The sequence below is a fragment of the Lithobates pipiens genome, unplaced genomic scaffold (assembly GCF_037356315.1).
Source record: "Lithobates pipiens isolate NorthernLeopardFrog02 unplaced genomic scaffold, aLitPip1_a1.2 Scaffold_19, whole genome shotgun sequence".
Lineage (NCBI taxonomy): Eukaryota > Metazoa > Chordata > Amphibia > Anura > Ranidae > Lithobates > Lithobates pipiens.
This window is the reverse complement of record NW_027507764.1, coordinates 386896581-386920293: the sequence shown is the minus strand read 5'-3', so window position 1 is coordinate 386920293 and position 23713 is coordinate 386896581. Positions and strand designations below refer to the sequence as shown.

Sequence of the window (23713 nt, the reverse complement as noted above, 5' to 3'; positions counted from 1 at the left end):
CACATTTTCCCAAATTCTAACATACTGGGACTTAAAGGGGGTTATTCACTACAACTGGAGAATGCAAAATCTTGTGTAGCTCTGCATAGAAAACAATCAGCTTCCAGTTTTTTTGTCAAAGCTTAATTGAACAAGCTGACGTTAGAAGCCAATTGGCCATCATGCACAGCTGCACCAGATTTTGCACTCTCCATTTTTAGTAAATCTCCCCTACAGAGCCCACCTTTAATACCCTGGGTTCACACTAGTGCGATGTGGGAACCAGCACGATCCCAGCACCGGTTACCGCATCGCTACTCTCCCGCAGGCAGTTCACACTAAATTAACCGCTTGCTGACCAGCCGTCATCGTTCTACAGAGGCAGGTAAGCTCTCCTGTGCAAATCACCATAGCTGTATGGCTGCACGCGCTCGCTGAGGGATCATGCCCATGGGTTGGGCGGACTCGATGTCTGCCGGCGACCCGCGATTGCCGATTACAGAGGCAGAATGGGGAACTGCCTTTCTAAAACAAGGAGATTCCCTGTTCTGACAGGTGACATGACAAGGATCTACTTTTCCCAGTGAACAGTGATCTTCGTCACATCCCTGGCAGCCGATCCCATTACAGTTAGAACACACCTAGGGAACATATTTAACCCTTTTGATTTATAGCACTGATCTCTGTATAAATGTGAATGGTCACAAGATGGTGTCAAAAGTGTCCGATCGGTCCGCCACAATGTCGCAGTCCAGCTAAAAATCAGATTGCCATTACTAGTAACAAAAAAAAAAAAAAAAGCCATAAATCTATCCCCTATAGCAGTGATGGTGAACCTTGTTACCCTAGATGTTTTGGAACTTCATTTCCCATGATGCTAGCTCCAAAAAATCTGGGGTGCCAAGGTTCACCATCACTGCCCTATAGTGTAGACGCTATAACTTTTGTGCAAACCAATCAATATACGACTATTGCTTTTTTTTTTTAATCTTATTTATTTATTTTTTTAACTAAAAATATGTAGACTAGATATCGGCCTAAACTGATGAAAAAATTAGTTGTTTGCTATGTATTATAGCTTTCAAAATTGTCGCTCTTTGTTGAGCGAGAGAATGAATTCTAGCACTAGACCTCTGTAACTCTAAAGCGGTAACCTGCAGACATTTTTAAAGTGTCGCCTATAAAGATTTTGAGGTACCGTAGTTTGGCACCATTGAACAAGTGCTAGAAATTTTAAAGCATGACATGTTGTTAGATTTCAATTTACTCAGAGTAACATCACCCATCATGTTGTACATGTTTTATTCATTAGTGTTACGTTTCCTAAAAAAATAAAAATTGAAAAACCGTTGTGCAAGAACATGCGACATAAAAGAATTGCAACGACCGCCATTTTATTCTCTAGAGTCTCTGCTAATATATAATAATTTTTGGGGGGTTCCAAGTAGTTTTCTAGCAAAAAATTGATTTTTACTTGTAAACAACAAGTGTCAGAAAAAGGTCTGATCCTAAAGTGGTCGTAAACCTCAGCAGTGAAAATCTGAGCAAGGCACATATATCTATAGTATTTACTTATCGCTCTCCAAAAAGTTTTGTTTCTCTCTGGTGCTTCGTTCCTCTGTTATCACCACGGGTCACTTCTGACAAGTTGGCCGACACAAGACTAAGCCCTGGTCCACACGGTCGTAAATGGTCCGATCGGACTGCGTTGTCGGATAATCCGACCGTGTGTGGGCTCCATTGGACTTTTTCCGTCGGAATGTCCGAACAACAAAGTTTGGGAGCTGGATATAAAATTTTCAGACAACATGATCCGATCGGACAGAGACTTCCGATCGGACAAAGTGCCACGCATGCTCAGATCAAATTACGAGACCAAAGCTATTGGCTACTAGCCTGAACGTAGTCCCGTCGTAACGTACGAACGTCATCACGTTCTGAACGATCGGATTTTCCGACAACTTTGTCTGACCGTGTGTATGCAACACCAGTTTCCAACAAAATTGACGGATTTTGTGGTCGGAATTTTCGACCGTGTGTACAAGGGCATACATTTGTGTTGGGGGGGGGGGGATTTTTAACACAATCTGCACTTTGAAGGGGAGAAGAGAATACTACAGATCAACAAATAAAACGTTTGTAGGAGGATTTGTTTCATCTGTGTATTATCTGAGGCTACTAACTTCACTGGATATACGTGAGGGTTTACATTCACTTTAAGTGGGCATTATTAAGGGGAGCATGCCTCATTTCCAGCTGCAATGTAGATCAATCCAATGTGTTCATGGCACAGAGAACAACAGCACCTGAGAATCTACAGATTGCGGACATCTGGGGTAAAACACAAAAACAATATAAAAAAGACAAAACAATATAAATACCGTACCTGGATTCTGATTCAGTAGTAGTAATATAGGTTTCCTAGGAGAAAAATAAATGCATATCATTACCACAAATACCATTTTTGTTTTTACAAATTTCTGGCTTGCACATTGCTTCTCCATAAATTCTGAGTATTCATATATAAAACAAAAAACAAAAACAACAACCATGCAAAAAAAAAGAAAGAAGAAGTAAAAAAAATAAAAAAATAAAAAACACCCCAAACACAGGAAATATCTACTTACACTAATAGTTTAAATATATACATTTGTCTACATGAGCTAAAGAAAACCTGTGCTTAAAAGAAAAGCTCAGTTCACCACTGTCAACCGCCAACCTTAATCTAGAAATGCTACTGATCGGTCATGTTGATCTTTGGATTTTGTTAGTGATTGACCTGGAGAAGGTAGTTGCAGTATTCTTTGATGTGTACACTTGTTACAGGTCAATGACTCAGTAAACATTGCAGCCAAGAAACTGGAAATTCCAGAAAAATGGCAATAACAGCCCCTGTATTTCTTTCAAGGCAAGTTTCTTCTAAAACAAGAAAATAAAAAACAAAACAAAGTGTAAAAGTACAAATAAATGTTTCTAAAGCTCAACTATTTTGTCTCCTCAAAGTCCAACTATTTTATATAGAAAATACAGAGATGAAGGTCTTAGTGTCCCGAATGGCCATCTTATGTCCTTGTTTAAGTGTTCATAGCTTCCAGGTACAGTGGACAACTTACTGTAGGCTTTTGAATTTTGGATCGGTCATCCTAGGGAAAAAAAAAAAAAAGAAGAAGGATTAAAAGGTTTTGCAGTTTTGTCTCGTCTTTGTGTTAAACTTCCTAACAATAAAAAAAACTTAGTTTATTTGCTTTTGATCTGTTAAATATATACAACTGAATTTTTTTGCACTGTGCTCCTGATGCACTGGGATCCCCCTGGCAGTGTCGTCAACCCTGCCCAGTTCTCCTATCTGGGCTACAGGACACATTCTTCGTTATAGAGATATGAGAGTGTGTGTGTGTGTTCCCTAGTCTAAATCAGGAGAGCAGCCTAGGGCTACAATGCTGCTCCTCCATTGATATAGTATAGTGAATGAGCGTTGGCACATTAGGACAGGAAATGTGTTACCTCCTCACTCCCTTTCACATTTGCAGACTTTTTTCCCCCCATAGTGAAAATATCTTTTTATTCCCCAGCACAGCCTCTTTCCCCTCACTTTCCCATTCCTTGATTAGACGAAGATTGTGAAGATCACCTGGCTGCTGCCTCCCAGGATATCCACACCACACATCTCAGGAGGTGGTGGGACAAAGAATTGCGCAATTTTTAATTCAAATCGTTTTTATTGGATTTTACATTCAAATACAGTAGGGAAAAAGCATTAATCTCATACGTACATTTCCACATAAAGGAGGTATACCCTTCTTACTCGCCAAAAGGTACATTAAAAACAACATTTTTAAAACATTGAAAACATCCAATCTTAACAGAGTAGTAATATGTAGAATAGGCCATGAATTGCACAATTTTTTTGTGAGGTGTCTGCGCATGCATGGGGTATCCCAAATACCTGTCAAAAGGTATATATACATGGGAACTACAGGCCAATCAGTCTAACATCAATAGTTTGTAAATTAATTATTGGAGGGGACCTCAGCACCGCCTCTTCCCCTTCACTTTCCGATTCATTGATTTGACGAAGATGGTGTAGTACACCCTCGTGCTGCGTCCTAGGATATCCACACCACAAATCCCAGGAGGTGGTGGGACTAAGAATTGCGCAATTTTAATGTGAGGTGTCTGCGCATGAATGTGGTACCCCAAAGACCTGGCAGAGATCTATACCTGAGAACTACAGGCCAATCAGTCCAACATCAAAAGCTTGTAACTTATATTGAAGGGGACGATAAGGGACTATATCCAAGAATTTGCTGATGAAAACAGTATCATTAGTAGTAATCAGCATGGTTTTATGAATGATCGTTCTTGCCAGACCAATCTGTTCACATTCTATGAGGAAGCAAGCTGCAATCTAGATAAGGGGAGGCCTGTGGATGTGGTATATCTGGATTTTGCAAAAGCATTTGATACAGTTCCCCATAAAAGGTTTCTTTACAAATTGAGGTCTGTCGACATGGCCATACATAGAGTATGTACCTGGATAGAAAACTGGTTACAGGGGTGAGTCCAAAGGGTGGGGATACATAGTGAGCACTCGGAATGGTCTGGTGTGGGAAGTAAGGTCACCCAAGATCAGTCTTGGGACCTATTCTGTTTAATGTTTTTCATAAATGATATCGAGTTTGGCATAAATATCTCAATCTCAAGGTTTGCCCTGCTTAGCTTTGTATCATCAGCAATAACTTCACAGCAGGATATAGGAAACTTACAGGAGGACCTCAATAAAATAATGGGGTGGGCTACTACATGGCAAATGAGGTTTAATGTTGAAAAATGTAAAGTAATGCAGAGGCGTTACTAGAACCTTCAGGGCTCCGGTGCAAGGAACCATGAAGGGGCCACCCTGACCTCTGGTCCTGGGGCCCTTTGCAAAGACCCTGGCGTCTTTATTCCATTGCAGGGCCCTTGAATATGGTCCTGCAGCAGGACCCCTCAATGACATCTTGGGTAGGGTTGCCACGTTTTCTTCAAGTCAAACCCAAGACTTTAGCAACGCACAGCAAATTATTTTTTGTAGTATAAAAGATGCATTAATCGTGCAGGTGGAAATAATAAGTGGTCAGGAAAGCAGCAATCCCACAAGAAAACACTTTTTTTTTTTTTAACAAAGAGAAAGAAATTGCCATGCTATGTGAATGAAAATAAAATATAAAGATCAGTGATCAGGCCCTGAAAGTGTCCAAACAAATGATGTAATGAAATCCTGGCAATTGTATCGCAAGGATGGTAGACGATTATACACCTAAGTGCAGACTGTGCAGACACGGATATAAAAGGGAGAACTTTGGGGACTCTAATTAAAAGGAAGAACAGCGAGAACTCTGATGTAAGGGGGAACACTGCAGACTGATACAAGGGAGACCCTGACAAATTGAGCTCCCGCTTACATCATCGTTCCCAGCATTCCTCTTTAAGCAGGGTTCCCAGAGCCCCTGTTACTTCAGAGTCTGCAGAATTGCCACTTGCACTGTAAGGGCCCTTTTACACGTGTGAATCCATTGGACCACCCATTGTTCTGTATGGGAAGGTGGATGTAAACAGACATTTGCCCATTTACACCTGCCTGCATTCGATCCAATGAAAAACAGACGATGGGGATCCATTCACCATCCGTCTAGCGGATTGGATGACAGTCAGACCAGCCCATAGTGAATAGCGGGCTGTGTGTGTCTGCACAAGTGGAGTGGATATGGACCTGTTATCTGCCTGTTCAGCAGAGAGATCCTCCACTGAGCAGGCTGATCCGCTTGGCAGAGTCCGTCCATGTGAAAGGGCTTTGATGTAATGGGTGCTGGGAATCCTGATGTAAGGGAGTCTCTGCTCACCAAGGTGCCCACTTACATCTGAGTCCCCCTTTACATTACAGTCCACAGAGCTCTGCCTTACATTAGTGTGCTCAGAGGCTGGTGAGATAAGAGGAAGGGAGAGACACTTCACTCACCATAGATGGAGGCTTGGGCCCTGGAGTTCCACCCCTGGTTAGCAAGCAAGGTTTACTAGCCTGTGCTATAAATACACATAGGCTGGCAGAGCATGCTGGGGCTTGTAGTGCACTACACCAGGAAAACCCACGCAGGCTGCTGTGTTGGTAAAGGGGCTTTGGAGGTGACAACACTATTCAGTCCCCTCAATGACAGTTTGCCGCTTTGTTTTCAATCACTGAGAGAAAGAAGGCTGTCCTGGAGAGCTGTGGATCTCCTGTGGAGGGTTGCAGCATCCATGGTACAAGCAGTCCTTTACTCCACTATCTAGCTGCAGGCTGGTGGACTTTGCGAGACACAGAGCTGCTGGGGATTGGAATGTGGGCAGGGCCGCGGGGGATACACGGGGGGGGGGGGGGGGCAGATCCTGCTTTCTCTCCCTTTCCTCTCTTGCGTGTGTGAGGTAGGGGGGCAGACTGTCAGTGCGCGGTCTGAGCAGTGTGACAGAGTGTAATAGACCATCACTGTTCACAACGGCAGCCAGCAACAGTGGAGCCATATCCCTGGCTTTTGCCCCCCCCCCTCCCACAATGGTGGAACTCCAAGGCCCAGTAGAGAGTACGACTGCTGCGACCCTGGTAGTTCCGCCACTGAAGTAATGCATTTGGGTGCAAACAATAGAAAATGCAAGTTACTCACTTGGGGGAGAACCACTGGGGAAATCCAGGATGGAAAAAGATCTAGGGGTCCTAGTAGATAAAAGGCTCAGCAATGGCATGCAATACCAAGCTGCAGAAAACAAAGCCATCAGAATATTAGCCTGCATAAAAAAGGGAATTTACACAAGCGATAAAACGATAATTCTGCCACTTTACAACACTGGTTCAGCCGCATCTTTAGTATACTCTCCAGTTCTGGTCACTAGCCCTCAGAAGGGATGTGCTGGAACTGGAGAGAGTCCAGAAAAGGGCAACAAAGCTAATAAAAGTGACCAGAGGACCTCAGTTATGAGGAATGACTACAAGCATTAAAACACAAGCAAAAGAAAAAGGCGCCTCTAAGTGTAGAAGTTAAATACAGTTTAATATCCCCAGCAGGTTCGAAACGCGTCCCTTTCTTATGACCACATCCGGTTTGCGGTCCATGCTGGCTGCTGTCCCATATTGCCGACATCGCTTCTGGGACTCCCTTTGGACTTGGATTGTGTCATTTTCGCCGGTGTCCCCAGGGTTCTGGATACTCCACTGATGAATTGACTTGAATTGGAGTCTGTTACAATATACGAACAGTCCTGGGAGCTTTTAAACACACTGTGGACCCTCCTGATGTTGGATTACCTGCAATTTTATTATGATATGCCTTCTGTATCTCCTGATTTTGTAAGCGTTTTTTAATCCCGCTGGGGATATTAAACGGTTTTTAACTTCTACACTTACAGGCGCCTTTTCTTTTGCTTGCGTTTTTTTAGAGACTGATTCTATCTGTAAGTTGCAGCCCTAAGTGTTGAAGAGCCATCATCATCATTATTATTATTATCACCACCATCATCATTGGACTCTTGTTTTTACATAGACATTCTCTGCTTAATCTGGAAGCTTTGAGCACCCTTTACACATTTACATTGTACCTACAAGCATTAAACGTCTCTGGAGAAGAGATGCTTGAGAGGAGCTATGATAGCGATATACAAATATCTCAGTGGGAGTGAGTTTGAAAAGATGAAGACACGCGGCCACTTAATGAAACTGGAAGAGAAGCAGTTTAACCTTATACTGCATAGAGGGTTCTTTACTGTCAGAGCGGTAAGGATGTGGAACTCCCTTCCACAAGCAGTGGTATTAGCAGGGAGTTTTGATTAGATGGGCATATTAACAATCGCAACGTAAAGGGATATGGGATTTATTATTGACATATAAAAAAAAAAAAAAAAAATACCACACACAAACGATGGACTAGTGTCTTTATTCCTCGTCTTGTCTGTGCATGCTCAGGTTTAAAACCAAGAAGAGTGAAGGTCAGACATCTATTTAAAAGGCCTCTTGCACATGATACTCCCATTTGAGAATTCCCCCCCCAGACTTTTTTTGTTGCATGCATTTGCATGTATTTACATGAAATTTATCATATAAGCGTTTGCACAATTCCACACACAGATGCATGAAAACTTATTTTCGTGCTCTGGTTCTGTACAATATGTAAATGCATATGGGAAAAGGCAAAGGGGAAAAGGCTGTATAGAGCTTTTTCAAGTTGCAGTGTGCAAGGGGCCTAAGGCTATAAAACAGGAATATGCAATTAGCAGACCCCCAGCTGTTGCAAAACTTCCATCCCATCATGCCTCTGCTTCTTGGCGTCATGCTTGTGGCTGTCAGTCTTGCTATGCCTCATGGAACTTGTAGTTCTGCAACAGCTGGAGGTCCGCTAATTGCATATCCCCCCCTATATAAGAAGAAGAAGATGATGACCATGATAATATTATATTAACCCCTTAGTGACTGAGGGTAAAAAACGTTAATGCCTGAATACAATTTTGCAACTTTGACATGTGTTAGTAAATCAGTACATATCACCACAACTACTTGGTGTATCATATATAGTTTTTCTTTTTCCAAGACAAACTGGGCTCTTGGTGGGAAATGAGAACGGAGATCTGCTGATATTTTTATTATCAAAAAGGAAAAAAAAAATAAAATAAAATAAAAACGGACCCAGAATAGTTAAAAAAAATAAATAAATTATATATATATATATATATATATATATATATATATATATATATATATATATATATATATATATATATATATATATATATATATATATATATATATATATATATATATATCTTTTACCAGTTGCCGACCAGCTGCTGCAGTTCTACTGTGGCAAGGTGGCTCGGCTGCGTGGATCACCATAGTGGTACATCAGTTTGTGCACTAGCTTTTGCGGGCGCTCGTGCCTGCCGCATGCAGCAGGAGCTTGCCGGCCACCCGCAATCATGGTGAAGAGAAGCAGAACAGGGATCTGCCTATGTAAACAAGGTGGGTCCCCATTCAGGGGAGGAGAGAGAGAGATACGCTGTTCGCAGTGATCAGGAAAAGCAATCTTTCTCTACGCCCAGTCAGTCCACCCCTCTGATAGTTAGAAAGCGCCTCCCTAGGGAACACCTAACCCTCTGATCACCACTAGTGTTAACCCCTTCTCTGCCAGTGCCATTTATACAGGGATCAACACATTTTTATAGCATTGATCACTGTATTGGTGTCACTGGTCACCAAAAAGTGTAATTTAGGGTCAGATTTGTCCACCGCAATGTCGCAGTCCCGTTAAAGAGGAAGTAAAAGGCAAAAAAACATTTTTTTTTTTAAAACGCACCCTGTATGGCAAAGGCATAATGAGCTTGGATGCATAGCATACTAGCTCATTATGAATAACTTACCTGAGAATGAAGCCCCCAGAAGCGGTCTTCCGTCTTCCTCTTCGCCGCTGCCATGTATCCCGGAGCGACTTCCGGGTCTTGCGGCGGTGGCTGTCTTCGGGTAAATATCTCCTAAACCGTATAGGTTTAGGAGATATTTCTTGGACCTACAGGTAAGCCTTAATCTAGGCTTACCTATAGGTCAAAGTTGGTTGTAAGGGTTTACAACCATTTTAAGATAGCAGATCGCTGCCATTACTAGCAAAAACAATTAAAAAATAAAATAAAAAGTCCCTAAATCAAAAAATAATAAGGACAAAAAATAAAAGTCCCTAAATCTTTCATCTATTTTGTAGGTGCTATAACCTTTGCGCAAACCAATCAATATACGCTTATTGCGATTTTTTTAACCAAAAATATTTACCAGAATACATATTGGCCTAAACTGATGAATACATTTTTTAATATATTTTTTTTTTGGATATGCATTATAGCAGAAAGTAAAAAATGTTTTTTTTTTTTCAAAATTGTCGCTCTTTTTTTTTCATATAGAAAAAAATATAAACTGCAGGAGGCGATCAAACACTACCAAAAGAATCCTCTATTTGTGGGAAACATCAATTTTGTTTGCGTACAGCGTCGCAATTATCAGCTACAGTAACAGTGTCGTATCGCAATAAATGGCCTGGTCATGAAGTGGGTAAATCTTTCCGGGGCTGAAGTGGTTACATTTTGGTGTATATTTCTTGCTATTACCATAATCTACCACCAAAGAATGCCACAAAATAAAATTCTCCTGCTCATGACAATTGCAGCGATACCACATATGTGCATGTTATTTGTTGTTTGTACCCGTAGTAGGGTCCAGAAGCTATGGTGCACATTTTCTTTCCCCCCCCCCCCATTTTACCTAAAACACACTGACACTGATATCAATTAAAAAACATATGTTCCTACCAAAAATATACTGACCCTGACCCTAACCTAGATCTAGTTTACTCTAACACTTTTTTAAAATTTACATCCTCATCTCAATTTAGAGAAGGAAGTAAACACAGGGATGGGCTCTGAGGCACCGGTCTCTGTTCTGGGAGTGTGTTGTGTGGCGTGCTCCCAGCACAACGAGAGGTACGGGTATATGCAGCCCCATAGAAAAAAAGCTCGGTCCGGGGAGGCTGCATATATGCATACCGTCAGTGGGAAGGGGTTAATAATTAGGAAATTTCTGTAATCATTTCCATAATAAGGACAAAAAATAAAAATACAATTTTAATTATTGACTGGACAAAGTAAAGAAGTGTTAAAACCACTGTTGGGTCCCCAAGGGCTCATGCACAATGGGCATTTGAATTTTCCTTGTAAACGTCTTTTACTACTGGCAGGAAAAGGCAGCTTAACCACTTGACCTTCAGAAGAAGAAGAAGAAGAAGTTCTTTAAATGACGATTGCACAGTCATGCGATGCCCAAATCAATTTTAAGTTCCCCCCACAAATAGAGCTTTCTTTTGGTGACATTTGATCATCTCTGCAGTTATTTATTTATTTTGTTTATAAAAACGCAAAAAATAGACAAATTTTTAAAAAAAATATAAACTAAATTCCCACTATTTTTTTTACTTTGCTAGAAAAAAAAAATTCTTCATACATTTAGGGCATTTTTGGTAAAAAAACAAAAACAAACAAATAAGCGTATATTAATTGATTTGCACAAAAGTTATAGCTAGAGGTCAACCGATATATCGGCCGATATTTGCAGTTTTTTAATTAATCGGCATCGGCCGATTGAGCTGATAAAAAGGCCGATTTAGAACAGCGGGACTTGGAAATGACTTCTGTAATAGAAGTCAGTGTAAGTTGCCTGAGTCGTCATAGAAACGTCTTTCCTCCTCTCTGGGCAGCCTGCCAAGAAAAGAACAGAAAGATACAATGTTTACACTTGAATGAATGAAATCATCTCAGTGTGTAGGAGTTCTCAGTTTAACCATTTAAAGACTAAGGCCCCTTTCACACCGACGTTCCGTTCAGGCCCGCCTGTCAGTTTTTCAGGCGGACCTGGACGGATGTTCCATAGAGCTCTATGGAGCGTCGGATGTCAGCTGTGACATGTCCGCTGACATCCGACCCGCTCCGATCCGAAAAAGTGTAACGGAGGAAAAAGCTATTTTTCCATCCGTCTGCGGATCGGATCGGGTGACGACGGGCACTGCGGTCCGTCGTCATCCGATCTCCCATAGGGGAGAGCGGCGCTGTGACAGGTCTGTCCCTGCGCAGTGTGCAGAGACGGACCTGTAATTTCCCTGCTCAGCGGGGATCGACGGAGTGATCCCCGCTGAGCAAACGCATATCCACGGGGCGGATCAGAACTGATCCGCCCCGTGTGAAAGGACCCTAAATCTTTTCTGACACTTGTTGCTTACAAGTAAAAGTCCTGTATTTTCTGCCAGAAAATCACTTAGACCCCCTCCAAAAAGTATATATATTTTTTTAGCAGAGATCCTAGGGAATAAAATAGCGGTTGTTGTAACATTTTATGTCACACGGCATTTGCGCAGAGGTCTTTCAAATGCATTTTTGGGGGGGGGGGGGGGGGGGGGAATTACACTAAAAATGATTTAAAAAAAATAAATAAATAAATAAAAAAAAACACACAGTTTTTCGTCCAAAAGTTTTGAGTACTTGTTTTTATTTTATAGGCTGCTTGCACACTGATGCGGGCAGGCGTTGATGGTAAAATGTTGCTAGTTTTAGCAGCGCTTTACCATAATTTTAGCGGTGCGATTCGGGTGCTAGTGGGGCGCATATAATCCTAGCTAGCGGCCGAAGAGGTTAAATGCGCCCGTGAAGCACCGCTGCCAAATTGCATTGCATGCGCTTGGGCAGTGGTGCCCATTAATATCAATGGGCAGGAGTGGTGGAGAAGCGGTGTACACCACTCCAAAACGTGCTGCTTGCAGGACTTTTTTTTTTTTCTAACATCCTGCCAGTGCATCGCCTCAGTGTGAAAGCACTCTGTCTTTCACACAGACTGCAGGGGAGCCGTTTTGCAGGCACTTTACAGGCGCTAATAAAATCGCCCCAGTGGGAAAGGTGTCTATTTTATGAGATGAAGGGGGGATAAAAAATAAATAAAAAATAAATTAAAAAAAAAAAAAAAAATCGGCCTAACATAATCGGCCCATAAAAAAAAAAAAAAGGAATAAAAAAAAAAAAAAAAAAAAAAAAAAAAATCGCCATCATATATCGGCCGCCATGATTTCTAAATATCGGCATCGGCCAGAGAAAAACCCATATCGGTCGACCTCTAGTTATAGCGTCTACAAACTATGGGATGGAAATCGTATGCATGTATGTATACGTATATGTGTATGTGTATATACATATATACACACACACACACACACACACACACACACGTATGTGTGTGTGTGTGTGTATTTTTTTATTACTAGTAATGGTCACAATCAATCAGTGACAAAGTGGGAATGTGATATTGCAGCGGACATTCTAATACTTTTTGTGGATCAGTGCTAAAAATATGCAGTCACTGTACTAATGACACTGGCTGGGAAGGGGTTAACATCAGGGGCGAGCAAAGGGTTAACTTTACATCTTTTATGGCCATAGGCAAGTTTGATCCTCATTGGAGTGGCAGGCATATTAGGAGAGAAATCTCAAAGATAGAAATCTGGTGGATTTTCTGTTTAAAGTCTTATAGACCATTTGGTTTAAACATAGAATAGGATGTGAATGTCTTTAACAACAACAGTTGAATCCCCAGACTGTCCATTTTTTTATATTGCATTTTCTGTATGTTCTTATAGATTTGGATTTCCTGTATTACCCATTTTCAACCACAAGATGGCAGCATTATGTCCATTACTGTATATAGGCAGTTTGTGAGTAAGCTGCAAGTCTGTCAATATCTTTACGTTACTTTTATTTCCACTTTTAGATTTTTATTTATTTTTTAATCTTTGTTTCCGATCTATCCTGGTTTCTTCCCTTCCCTCTCTGAGAGCAGATAGATACACTGCATAGTGTTTTTCCATTGTCTCCCTAAACATGGCCACAGTAGGCGATTTTAGTCATGTATACTGAGACCTGGATGTAAACATCCGGTTTGTATGTGGTTCAGCGGATGGGACAGAGGCTTGGAACACAGGGGGATTAGGCATTTCTATTTCCGCCCTTTCTCCTATATAAAGTAGTAATGACGAGCTTTAACCACGCCCCTGATGACATCCGTTTGGACAAAATGCTGCGTAGGGTGGAGCTCTGACGTCACACCGCTGCAACGCGTCGACCACGGCCATCTTTGTGGTTGGAAACAAATGCTACTTTTAGACTATTGCTTTTTGAACATGCCCGTTTTTATTTGCCAAAATGCGAGTACCCTGTACCCCATTTATCATGCTTGTCTGACCACCTGTAATTAAGTGGTCTATTATTTTTGGTAAGAGGCCTGGTGTGTTGATGTTCGGTGGAGGATAAGTCCGTGCTTACTTAATTTGTGTCTCTGTCTACACAGTGGGAGATTCCAGTTTTCTTTCCCTGAATAAGGATTTAATTTCAAACACTGTGGACTTTTATTTTTAATGCTATGTTCGTAGCTCTGCGTACAATTTATGTCAGCTGCTTCATTACCATTACTCGCACGGCGATTCATCTTGAATTTATTGTGTACTCAAAATGTGTTTTACCAAACTGTGGGGGTGCTTTTACTAGGGGGAAGACATGGATCCAATCCCTGCTTTGCAGACACACAGGATCCATACTCTTACCCTCCTGTCAGAACAGCAATCTGCCTTGTTTACATAGGTGGACCGCCGTTCTGCCTCTCTTCTGGATGATAATTAAATGTATGTATGTATGTATGTATGTATACACACACACCTAAAGGAGGTTCTACTCAACCAACTGTTAGAACAATAGGACCATTGACTGGTATAGATTATATTTTGTACTCTAGCCTTTGAATTATTACATTTGAATATGAAATCTAAACATTTTTAAAAGTGCCGCAATTAATAACTCACTGGATGAAGTTCTCCTATAACAAAGTCTTTTGACATATTCCTGGCATCTGTGGAATGACCAATGTCTTCAAAGGTCTCTGTTGCATCCCCTCCAGCTTGTTCTCGTAGCACCTCCTCTCCACCTGGATGCTAAAGTCAAGTAAAAGAAAGCAGTCAATCATTGGTTACAAATTGAGAGCAAACTAGTAAAAAAAAAAAAAAAAAAAAAAAAAGGAGGAGGAGGAAGAGGAAGAGGAAGAGGAAGAGGAAGAAGAAGAGGAAGAGTTCTACATCTTCATAATGAGGAAATATGTTTTGCTCAGAACTACTGCTATAGCCATGATCTTTGCTCTTGTATGGCTAATAGACAGAAATCTTTTCTTCCCCTTAACAGGTTAGAGAAACAAGCAATAACACTCAAACTAGGCATCCACTTGCAAGAGCAGGAAAGAAAGAACTGGTTGCTGCTCTTTGCACATTGGTCTTTGGCACAATTCATAAACTTGGTTGACCTGCCTATTACATGCAGTGCTAATCAACTACTTCAACCGTACATACTTGAAATAAATGTGAAATCTAGAACGCCACTTTGTAAATCCGCACATTGTACTCTAAAGGACACGTACGCGGGAATAAAAATAGTCTGTGCTAAGGGAAACAAAGGACATATATAATCCTGTAATAAAATCTATGGTGTATTTCATATACACAGGCTAGTTTAAAACACTCCCACAGGCCATTGAACAAAGAGTCCCATCATTTAGGAGGGGGAAAAAAAGAAAAAAAAACCCACACAAAACAAACACACACACCCTTGCAGCTTGACCAATACATACAGCATCTCACAAAAAGGAGTACACCTCTCACAATTTTGTAAATATTTTATTATATCTTTTCATGTGACAACACTGAAGAAATGAAACTTTGCTACAATGTAAAGTAGTGAGTGTACAGCTTGTATAACAGTGTAAATTTGCGTCTCCTCAAAATAACTCAACACACAGCCATTAATGTTTAAACCGCACACCCCTAAGTGAAAATGTGCCCAATTAGCCAATTTTCCCTCCCCGGTGTCATGCGACTCAGTGTTACAAGGTCTTAGGTGTGAATGGGGAGCATCTCTCTCTCTCTCTCTCATACTGGTCACTAGAAGTTCAACATGGCACCTCATGGCAAAGAACTCTGAGGATCTGAAAAAGAAATTTTTGCTCTACATAAAGATGGCCTAGGCTATAAGAAGATCGCCAAGACCCTGAAACTGAGCTGCAGCACGATGGCCAAGACCATACAGCGGTTTAACAGGACTCGCCATGGTCGACCAAAGAAATTGAGTGCACATGCTCAGCGTCCTAGTCAGAGGTTGTCTTTGGGAAATAGACAAATGAGTGCTGAAGGGGTGGGCGTGGATCATCCTATCAGTGCCCAGACCATACGCTGCACTCTGCATCAAATCGGTCTGCATAGTTGTCGTCCTAGAAAGAAGCCTCTTCTACAGAGGATGCACAAAAAAGCCTGAAAACTGTTTGCTGAAGACAAGCAGACCAAGGACGTGGATTACTGTATACCCATGTCCTGTAGTCTGATGAGACCAAGATAGACGTATTTGGTTCAGATGGTTTCAAGCGTGTGTGGCGGCAACCAGGTGAGGCGTACAAAGACAAGTGCGTCTTATGCCGCGTACACACGATCGAATTGTATGACGTACTTACTTAAAACGCATTTCAACGGACAATCTGATCGTGTGTGGGCTTCAGCTGACTTTTTCAGCGTGAAGTCCGGAGTACTAAGAAGGCCGGTTTGCACACCAATCTTCCCGTCATACTTTGGTTTCAGCGGACAATACGTTCGTCAGTATGCTAGTCCGACGGACTAAGAATGGCGCATGCCCAGAAAGGATTTACAGGGCGGAAGCGTTCTGTCTTGTAAAACTAGTGTTCGTATTGAAGCTAGCATATTCGTCATGCTGCTAATTTTGTGATCTTTTAATATAGCCCGTTCTTTTCTTCTTCATAATGCGAGAAAAGTGAAGTTGCTTTGCTGCTTATATTCACACAGAGTTATCACAAATGTCTTTATTCATCCTCATCTTATGATTAATATTCCAATTCGAGAATAAATAAAAAAAATTAAAAATAACGGACGAATTAAGCTGAAGTCTGAAAAGCGCGAATCGTCTCTAACCAAACTTCCACTAACGCAAAGTCAGCAGAAGGAGCCCAAAGGGTGCTTTGCTGTGTCATGGACTTCCTATTTCTAGTCCCGTCGTACGTGCTGTACGTCATCGCGCAAGCTTTCGTCGGACTGTTTGTGTATCCGTGTGTGGCCAAGTCCGTTCGGTAGAAAGTCCGCCGGATTGTCCGCCGGATTGTATGACGGACTAAGTACGTCATACAATTCGATCGTGTGTACGCGGCAATACCTACAGTCAAGCATGGTGGTGGGAGTGTCGTGGTCTGGGGCTGTATTAGTGCTGTCGGCACTGAGGAGCTACAGTTCATTGAGGGAACCATGAATGCCATTTACTGTGACATACTTAAGCAGAGCATGTTCCTTTCCCTTTTTCGGTGATGGGGCCATATGGCAGTATGCCAACAAAATGACCCCAAAACACACCTCCAAGACAACCACTGCCTTGCTAAAGAAGCTGAGGGTAAAGGGTAATGGACTGGCCAAGCATGTCTCCAGACCTAAACCCTATTGAGCATCCGGAAATGGAAGGTGGAGGAGCGCAAGGTCTCAAACATCTGCCAGCTCCATGATGCCCTCGTGGAAGAGGACTCCAGTGGCAACCTGTGTAGCTCTGGTGAACTCCATGCCCAAGAGGTTAAGGCAATGCTGGAAAATAAATGGTGGCCACACAAAATATTGACACGTTGGACCCAATTTGGACATTTTCACTTAGGGATGTACTCACTTTTGTTGCCAGCGGTTTAGACATTAAATGGCTGTGTGTTGAGTTATTTTGAGGGGACAGCAAATTTACACTGTTATACAAGCTGTACACTGACTACTTTATAGTGTAGTCACATGAAAAGATATAATAAAAGATTTATGAAAATGTGAGGGGCGTACTCACTTTTGATGATGAGATACTGTATAGTTCAGCATGGGAATGCAGCCTGCAGGGAAATGCAGGAATTTGTAGCCTTACCGGTTTTTTTCAGCTATGTTTTTAAAGTGGTTGTAAACCCTTACAGACCACTTTTACCTACAGGTAAGCTTAGATTAAGGCTTACCTGTAGGTGCAAGAAACATCTAAACCTACACGGTTTAGGAGATATTTGAAAAAGACAGGCACATGTGCCGTAGACAGTGGCGCGCAGGTGCACTGAGTATGCCACTGCTAGCGGCGTTCATGCAGTTAGTGGCAGCTCCTGCACGGGAGTGACGTCATTGCGGCTCCGGACAATCACAGCTGCGATGCATAGTAGTCCATTATGCTTTACCTTTGCAGGTAAACAAAGAGGAAGTAAAAGCCATCAGGGTATACTTCCTCTTTAATACCCAATTCAAAAATCTGACAACACAAAAATATGAGACCCTGTGCCAATACAGTTATAAATGTAAACATTTTACTGCTGTGGTTTGAATATCACCAACTCCCAATAAAGCAGATTTCAGTTTTGGATGAATGGGGTTCAGTCAATTCTGGTGGATCATAAGTTTCTCAGAAAAGCCAATGGTGGCATTTTGCTAGAGCAGTTTTTGGCCTCATGCAGACAGGAAATTTTTTTTCCTCCCTGGGAACATTTGCTCAATTGGAGGAAACCGCTGCATTTTGCATGTTGATGGATGTCCCATTTAACTTTCCACATGGGCGGTCAGTTTGCAGCCAGGATCAGCACATGTTCAAAGGAGTGAACATCACAAGCTGGTGGATGTACCAGTCCTTGGAGACTTGGTTCAGACGGGATCTCAATATAATCTCTTATATACAATCCATAACATCTGTCTAGGTCTTGGATACACTCCTTGAGTATATTCCATACATGGTTGATGGGTTTCTCATTTTATGGCTAGTCCCTTCTTTTTTTGCTGAAACATCTGAAATATCTGAAGCATTCCTACCTCAAAGCCATCTGCACCCTGCTTCTCTGTTCCCTTCTGTGAGATTTGGTTGGGCATTTCCTGTTTTTTATTTCTTCTGCAACCTAGTACTAATATTGCTTCCTCAGGGGAGCCTATGCGAAAAGCGTAGCGATGCCTCTGTACCCTCTATCCATGTGGAGCCCCGATATATGAGACTGCCTCATTATCAATCGGAGTCCATGGGCACACCTACAGTTTTTTGCCAGTGTCTGTCCAGGATGGACGGCAAGCAATGCAGGGTGCCGTGACAAGGCCTTGCAGCTTACACATGCGTTTGGAAACGTGCTAACTAAACCCCTGCTTTTAACAGATGGTTAGACAGGTTAATTTGGTTGGCGAGTTGAGCTATGGAATTGTCTGTTTTACCAGGATGGAACCATACTGTACCATTTTGTTATGCATTTTACATTTGGCTTTAATGAGCTGTACATGTTAAATAAAATTTGTATTTTTACTTTATTGAATGCTCTTTATATCATTTTGGGTCTACCAGTGGCTAACAAGTCCGCGTCCACCTTTGGTCCTTTTTTCTTTCTGCGTTTTTGCATGTGCCTTCTATTGGCCAGAATATTAAAGGGTATGTTACCCCAACATGGTCTCAGCAGTGGATATACACAGTAAAAAAAGATATATACATTCATTTTGTGTTTAAAATACAACCCCTATAGGCATAGGCCAATTTTCTCTTTACCCTCTCGTTCTCCCCAGTGACCCCATACTGGCGATCAGATAAATTTGTGGAGCAACTACCTATCCAATTTTAGGAAATCCCAAGACTTCAATGGAAAGTGCACAAGCAACCACCAAGATAAATCCCCTCTTTGTAGCACACGTTCACACCTCAAACCAGCAACTGCAGAATGACTCAAAATACTTCAGCTACTAAAATCAGGCTCATGAGAACACAGGACCTTTTGGTTTCAGAGCCAATTAGCCTTTAAAAACCGCCATAATTGACTTACAATGCCTTGTTCTGCACTATGTCTCTGTGTGAAGATGGCCATCTTGGTAGAGACAGGGTTTTGCTCCCTCAAGTTAGAGCCGACATCAAGGTGAAGCGTGAGAAGCACAGTAGGGACATCACCAAACATTACCCCAAAACGACCTGCATTGAAAGGCAGCAGTGCCTTAGATCTCATACTGCAGAGATACAGCTTTAATTCTATAGGCACAGGTGTCCCTAGGCATACTCACCAGGAAGTGTACTGCTAATGTTCAGGAAGGATTAAAACACATACATGCACATTTTCAGATACTGTTTGAGCACGAGTCACCTGCTCCATTTTTGAGATAAAGGCCATTTTAAGGGTAATATGCAGTGACTTGGCACTGAACCCTGCCCCCCTTGGGGGACGGTCTAAAATAATAAAAAAAAAAAGCTGTTTGTCACCATACAGCCAAGTATAACCTTCTGAATACAGATACTCAGAGGCTAGCTCATCTGTATTAATGTTTTTGTCTCTATGACATGGCTTCTTCTGAACCTGTCATGTTGAGGATACACAGTTGGGCAAGTATTAGGGCCCCTTTCACAAGGGGCGGATTCTGTTGCGATCAGCAGGTGATCTGTGAGCAGATCCGTTGCTGATCGGCGCAGAGCAGATGGATGACACTTTCCGTGTCGGCTCGGTATCTGCAGAGCACACACAGGCAGAGCCCACGCTGCTCAATGGCCAACTGGGAGTAAATGGACTCTACTATCCGTTTACACTTGGCCATCTCCGATCCACTCTGCCTAAAAAGGAAGAGGGCGGAGTCCCCTTCAACACCCCCCCCCCCCACCTTTAGCTGGCCTGATTGAACCCAGATGTAGACGGGTGTAAATGGACACAAGTCAGTCAGTTTAAATCCTCATGTCCATAGAGATGAATGCCCCTTCTGATCAGGTCCGCCTGAAAAAAGTTGACAGGTGTACCTAACTGGAGTGCCGTCTGAAAATGGGCCTAAAAATGTCAGTTATAAACTTTTTTTTTTTAGAGGGCATTGGCTCTAAAAATTATTAGCTCTTACTGTGTGGCCAAAGTTTTTGTGCATTACTCAAATCCTACTTAGAGTAGCTATCTTTTGTGTTTCCACTCTCACTGCACGTCCCCAGTTCATCTTGCAAAATGGTGAGAATAGAGGGGTGGGCATTATACATAGCGTTGCGCGTGGGGGGGATGCTGGCAGAGTGGCATGGACGGGTAGTGTGGTGTACAGCTACCCTGACCCCAGCCCACTGGTCCGGTACATCTCAATATTAGCTGGGTACAACCTGTAAGGTAGCAGTTGTCCTTCAGCAGCAGTGGCAGCTAGGCGATGTGGCAGCAACTGCCACGGCAAAACGGGAGCCACTACCACAACCTCCACTGGTCTGTTTCCTGGTTTTCCCAACTGACCATGTGAACTTGTGATCATAGCAAATATGGCAATGATGACCCATGCATGTGCAGCAGCAACTTCACATACCACTGCTTTACCATGCATAATTACTGCTGTTGTCTTTGACAAATCTATGTGCAATGTGCAGCTGAAGAACCAGAAAGTCTGTTTCTCTACCGTGCATGCATGGGTCTTCTTGCATTATGCACAAAGCTGCACTCAGTATATGAGACATACTGCCATGCATGGGTGGGCAGGACGTAGGGACGTGCATGTTCTGGCATGTGTGGAAGTAAACACCACTATTATACACAGTTTCCTAAAATGATAGAAGCAAAAGAACATCCATTAAGATGATCTGCACAACCAGTTGTTGCCCTTAATATTCATATTTATTAGAAAAGCCAGTGTACAAACGCAATAAAAATTAGTTGACGCGTTTCAGCCTACAAGGCCTTAGTCATAATGAATTATGGCTATGACAAAGCACTGTGGATCGAGCACCTGTAAGCTCTGCTGATATGGGGTTGTATGGGTAGTAGCACTGAACCTCTTTGTTAAACTATGCATGCATGTTCTTTGCTTAATTTCAGTGCTGAACTGATGACCACACTGCCATTGTTACAGAACCATCATAGCTATGATACTGAGGGCCAGGTGTATAATCAAACTTATTTTATTCTCATTTTAAATGTCAAATAAAATTTTACACGCATATATAGCTACTGTATCATCACTTTTTCAACTTGAAGCCAAGGGAAAAACTAAAAAAAAAACCTCAATCTTAATTTCTCAATTCTTCCTTTATAGAGTTAAGGATTAGTAGTCAGCAATACTTTACATGGGCAAATAAAAAAGGAGTATGAATGATTTATACTCCAAGGCCAAGCTACGTGACTCAGCAAAACTTGAACCATCAAAAGAAAAAAAAAAAAACAACCCACAAACACACAGAGAAGAGATTAGGCAACATCTAAACCAGAGATGGTCACATGGCATTAAATCACCCTTGAACTGTAGAGATAACCACAGTGGGGGTTATTTACTACATGCAAATCCACTTTGCACTACAAGCGCAGTCGCTGTAGTAGATCTGAGGGGGACATGCAAGGAATAAAAAAATAAAAAAAAATAAAAAAAAAAATAAAAAAAAAACACACACCACAATGTGCAGTGCAATTTTCGCTTGCACATGACTGGATGATAAAATCAGTAGAACTTCCCCACATATTTAGAGCGACTGCAATTCCAAGTGCACTTGTAGTACAAAGTGGATAGAGATATTATATATATATATATATATATATATATATATATATATATATATATATATATACACACACACACACATACATACATACATACACACACACACCCACCTCTAAAGTGTTTTCTTATAGCATATTTTTAGGTAAAAAAACCGCCACAAAATCGCGGTAAATTCGCATGATTTTCTGCCTGAAGCGCTACGCTCAGGTGTGAATGCAGCCTAATGCCGCGTACACATGACCGGACTTCGAGGGACTAGGTCCGACGGACTTTCGGCAGAGTTCTGACGGACATTCCGAATGAACAGACTTGGCCACACACAATCACACCAAAGTCCGGCGGATTCGAACGTGATGACGTATGACTAGACTAGAATAAGGAAGTTCGTAGCCAATAGCTGCCCTCGCGTCAGTTTTTGTCCGGAGTTCCGGTGGAAAAATTTAAAACATGCTCTATTTCTAAAGTCCGCCAGATTTTTGGCAAGCAAAGGTCCGATGGAGCCCACACACGATCGAATTGTCCGACGGACTCGTTCCATCGGACCTTTGCTGTCAAAAAGTACGGTCGTGTGTAGGTGGCATTAGTGTTACTGTGAGGTTCAGAGCTGGATCAGAACAGTCAATATGGTGTCCAGGTTTTGCTAGATGCCTGCAACCTAGCTGAATAAACAGGTGTGCAGGGTTATTATAGACTAGACTAATGTCTAAGAATTGCTCAGCGCTCCCAGTTTGGTGACAGCTCCCCGTGTGCGAGACAGAAGGTCTCACTTGGGGTCAGATAGTCCCAGTCAGAAGCCAAGCGAGAGAGGGTCTCATTGAAGGGTCAGAAGGTCCAGCCAGAAGGTCTCATTCCTGGAGTCAGGTCGGTGCCTATCGGGGGTGTCAGGAGAACCTCAATCCACAGGCCAGACATGGGCCATGCAGCAGGGCACTGCAACTAAGGTGACATTCACACCTAGGTTGATTGAACCGGGGACACACTTGTGATGCCATTACTTCTTAAGTGCAATTTTGCCCCCTGATAAATCACGCTGCAATCTTGGCAAATTGCAACACTGTCATCCAAAAGAAGCCCCTGCCCTTTTTTGAGTGACAAGCTTCACGTGGCAAATTCGCACTGGGATTGGGGTGCCATTAAGAAGTAATGGCATCGCAAATGCCTCCTACAAATTTAAGTCACCGGCATAATCATGGCAATTCTGCCCGCGATTCCAAACGCCCATGTGTAAATGGAACCTAAAAGCCTTGCGAGCCAAGTGTTCCAGGAGAGCTGAAAAACAGTCAAAAGAGACTGGTAAGACAAGCAGCAGTGAGCCAAGTGGCTCGGTATTTTTGTTTGGAAGGATCCCCTGCGTTGGCAACTGATACACAGAAGAACTTCTGGTTTATTGAATAGAAGTGGGCTGCCACACACTAAAATACAGTTTTTGGACTGGCGCAACTCATTGCAAATGCAACTACTAGAGTTTAAATCACCACAATCTCACACAATGTATTTGTCTTTTGTACATGATCACTTCGTTTATTCCCATGTTAATTAAGCCCAATCATGTTCTTCATATTACAGTATCTGGAGGCCATATACCATTATATCACTTTAACATG

At 42.1% G+C, this 23713-nt stretch overlaps 1 protein-coding gene across 1 annotated transcript in view; it reads right to left on the bottom strand.

Moving 5' to 3' along the window:
* CYB5A (cytochrome b5 type A) overlaps positions 1-23713 on the bottom strand; it is a 52599-nt gene that overhangs the window by 5344 nt on the left and 23542 nt on the right. The window contains exons 2-4 of the mRNA XM_077492367.1: positions 14412-14540; positions 3093-3122; positions 2366-2400 (exon numbers count right to left, since the gene is read on the bottom strand). Of these exons, the coding sequence (XP_077348493.1) occupies positions 2366-2400; positions 3093-3122; positions 14412-14540 (194 nt within the window). The remainder of the gene's footprint in view (positions 1-2365; positions 2401-3092; positions 3123-14411; positions 14541-23713) is intronic.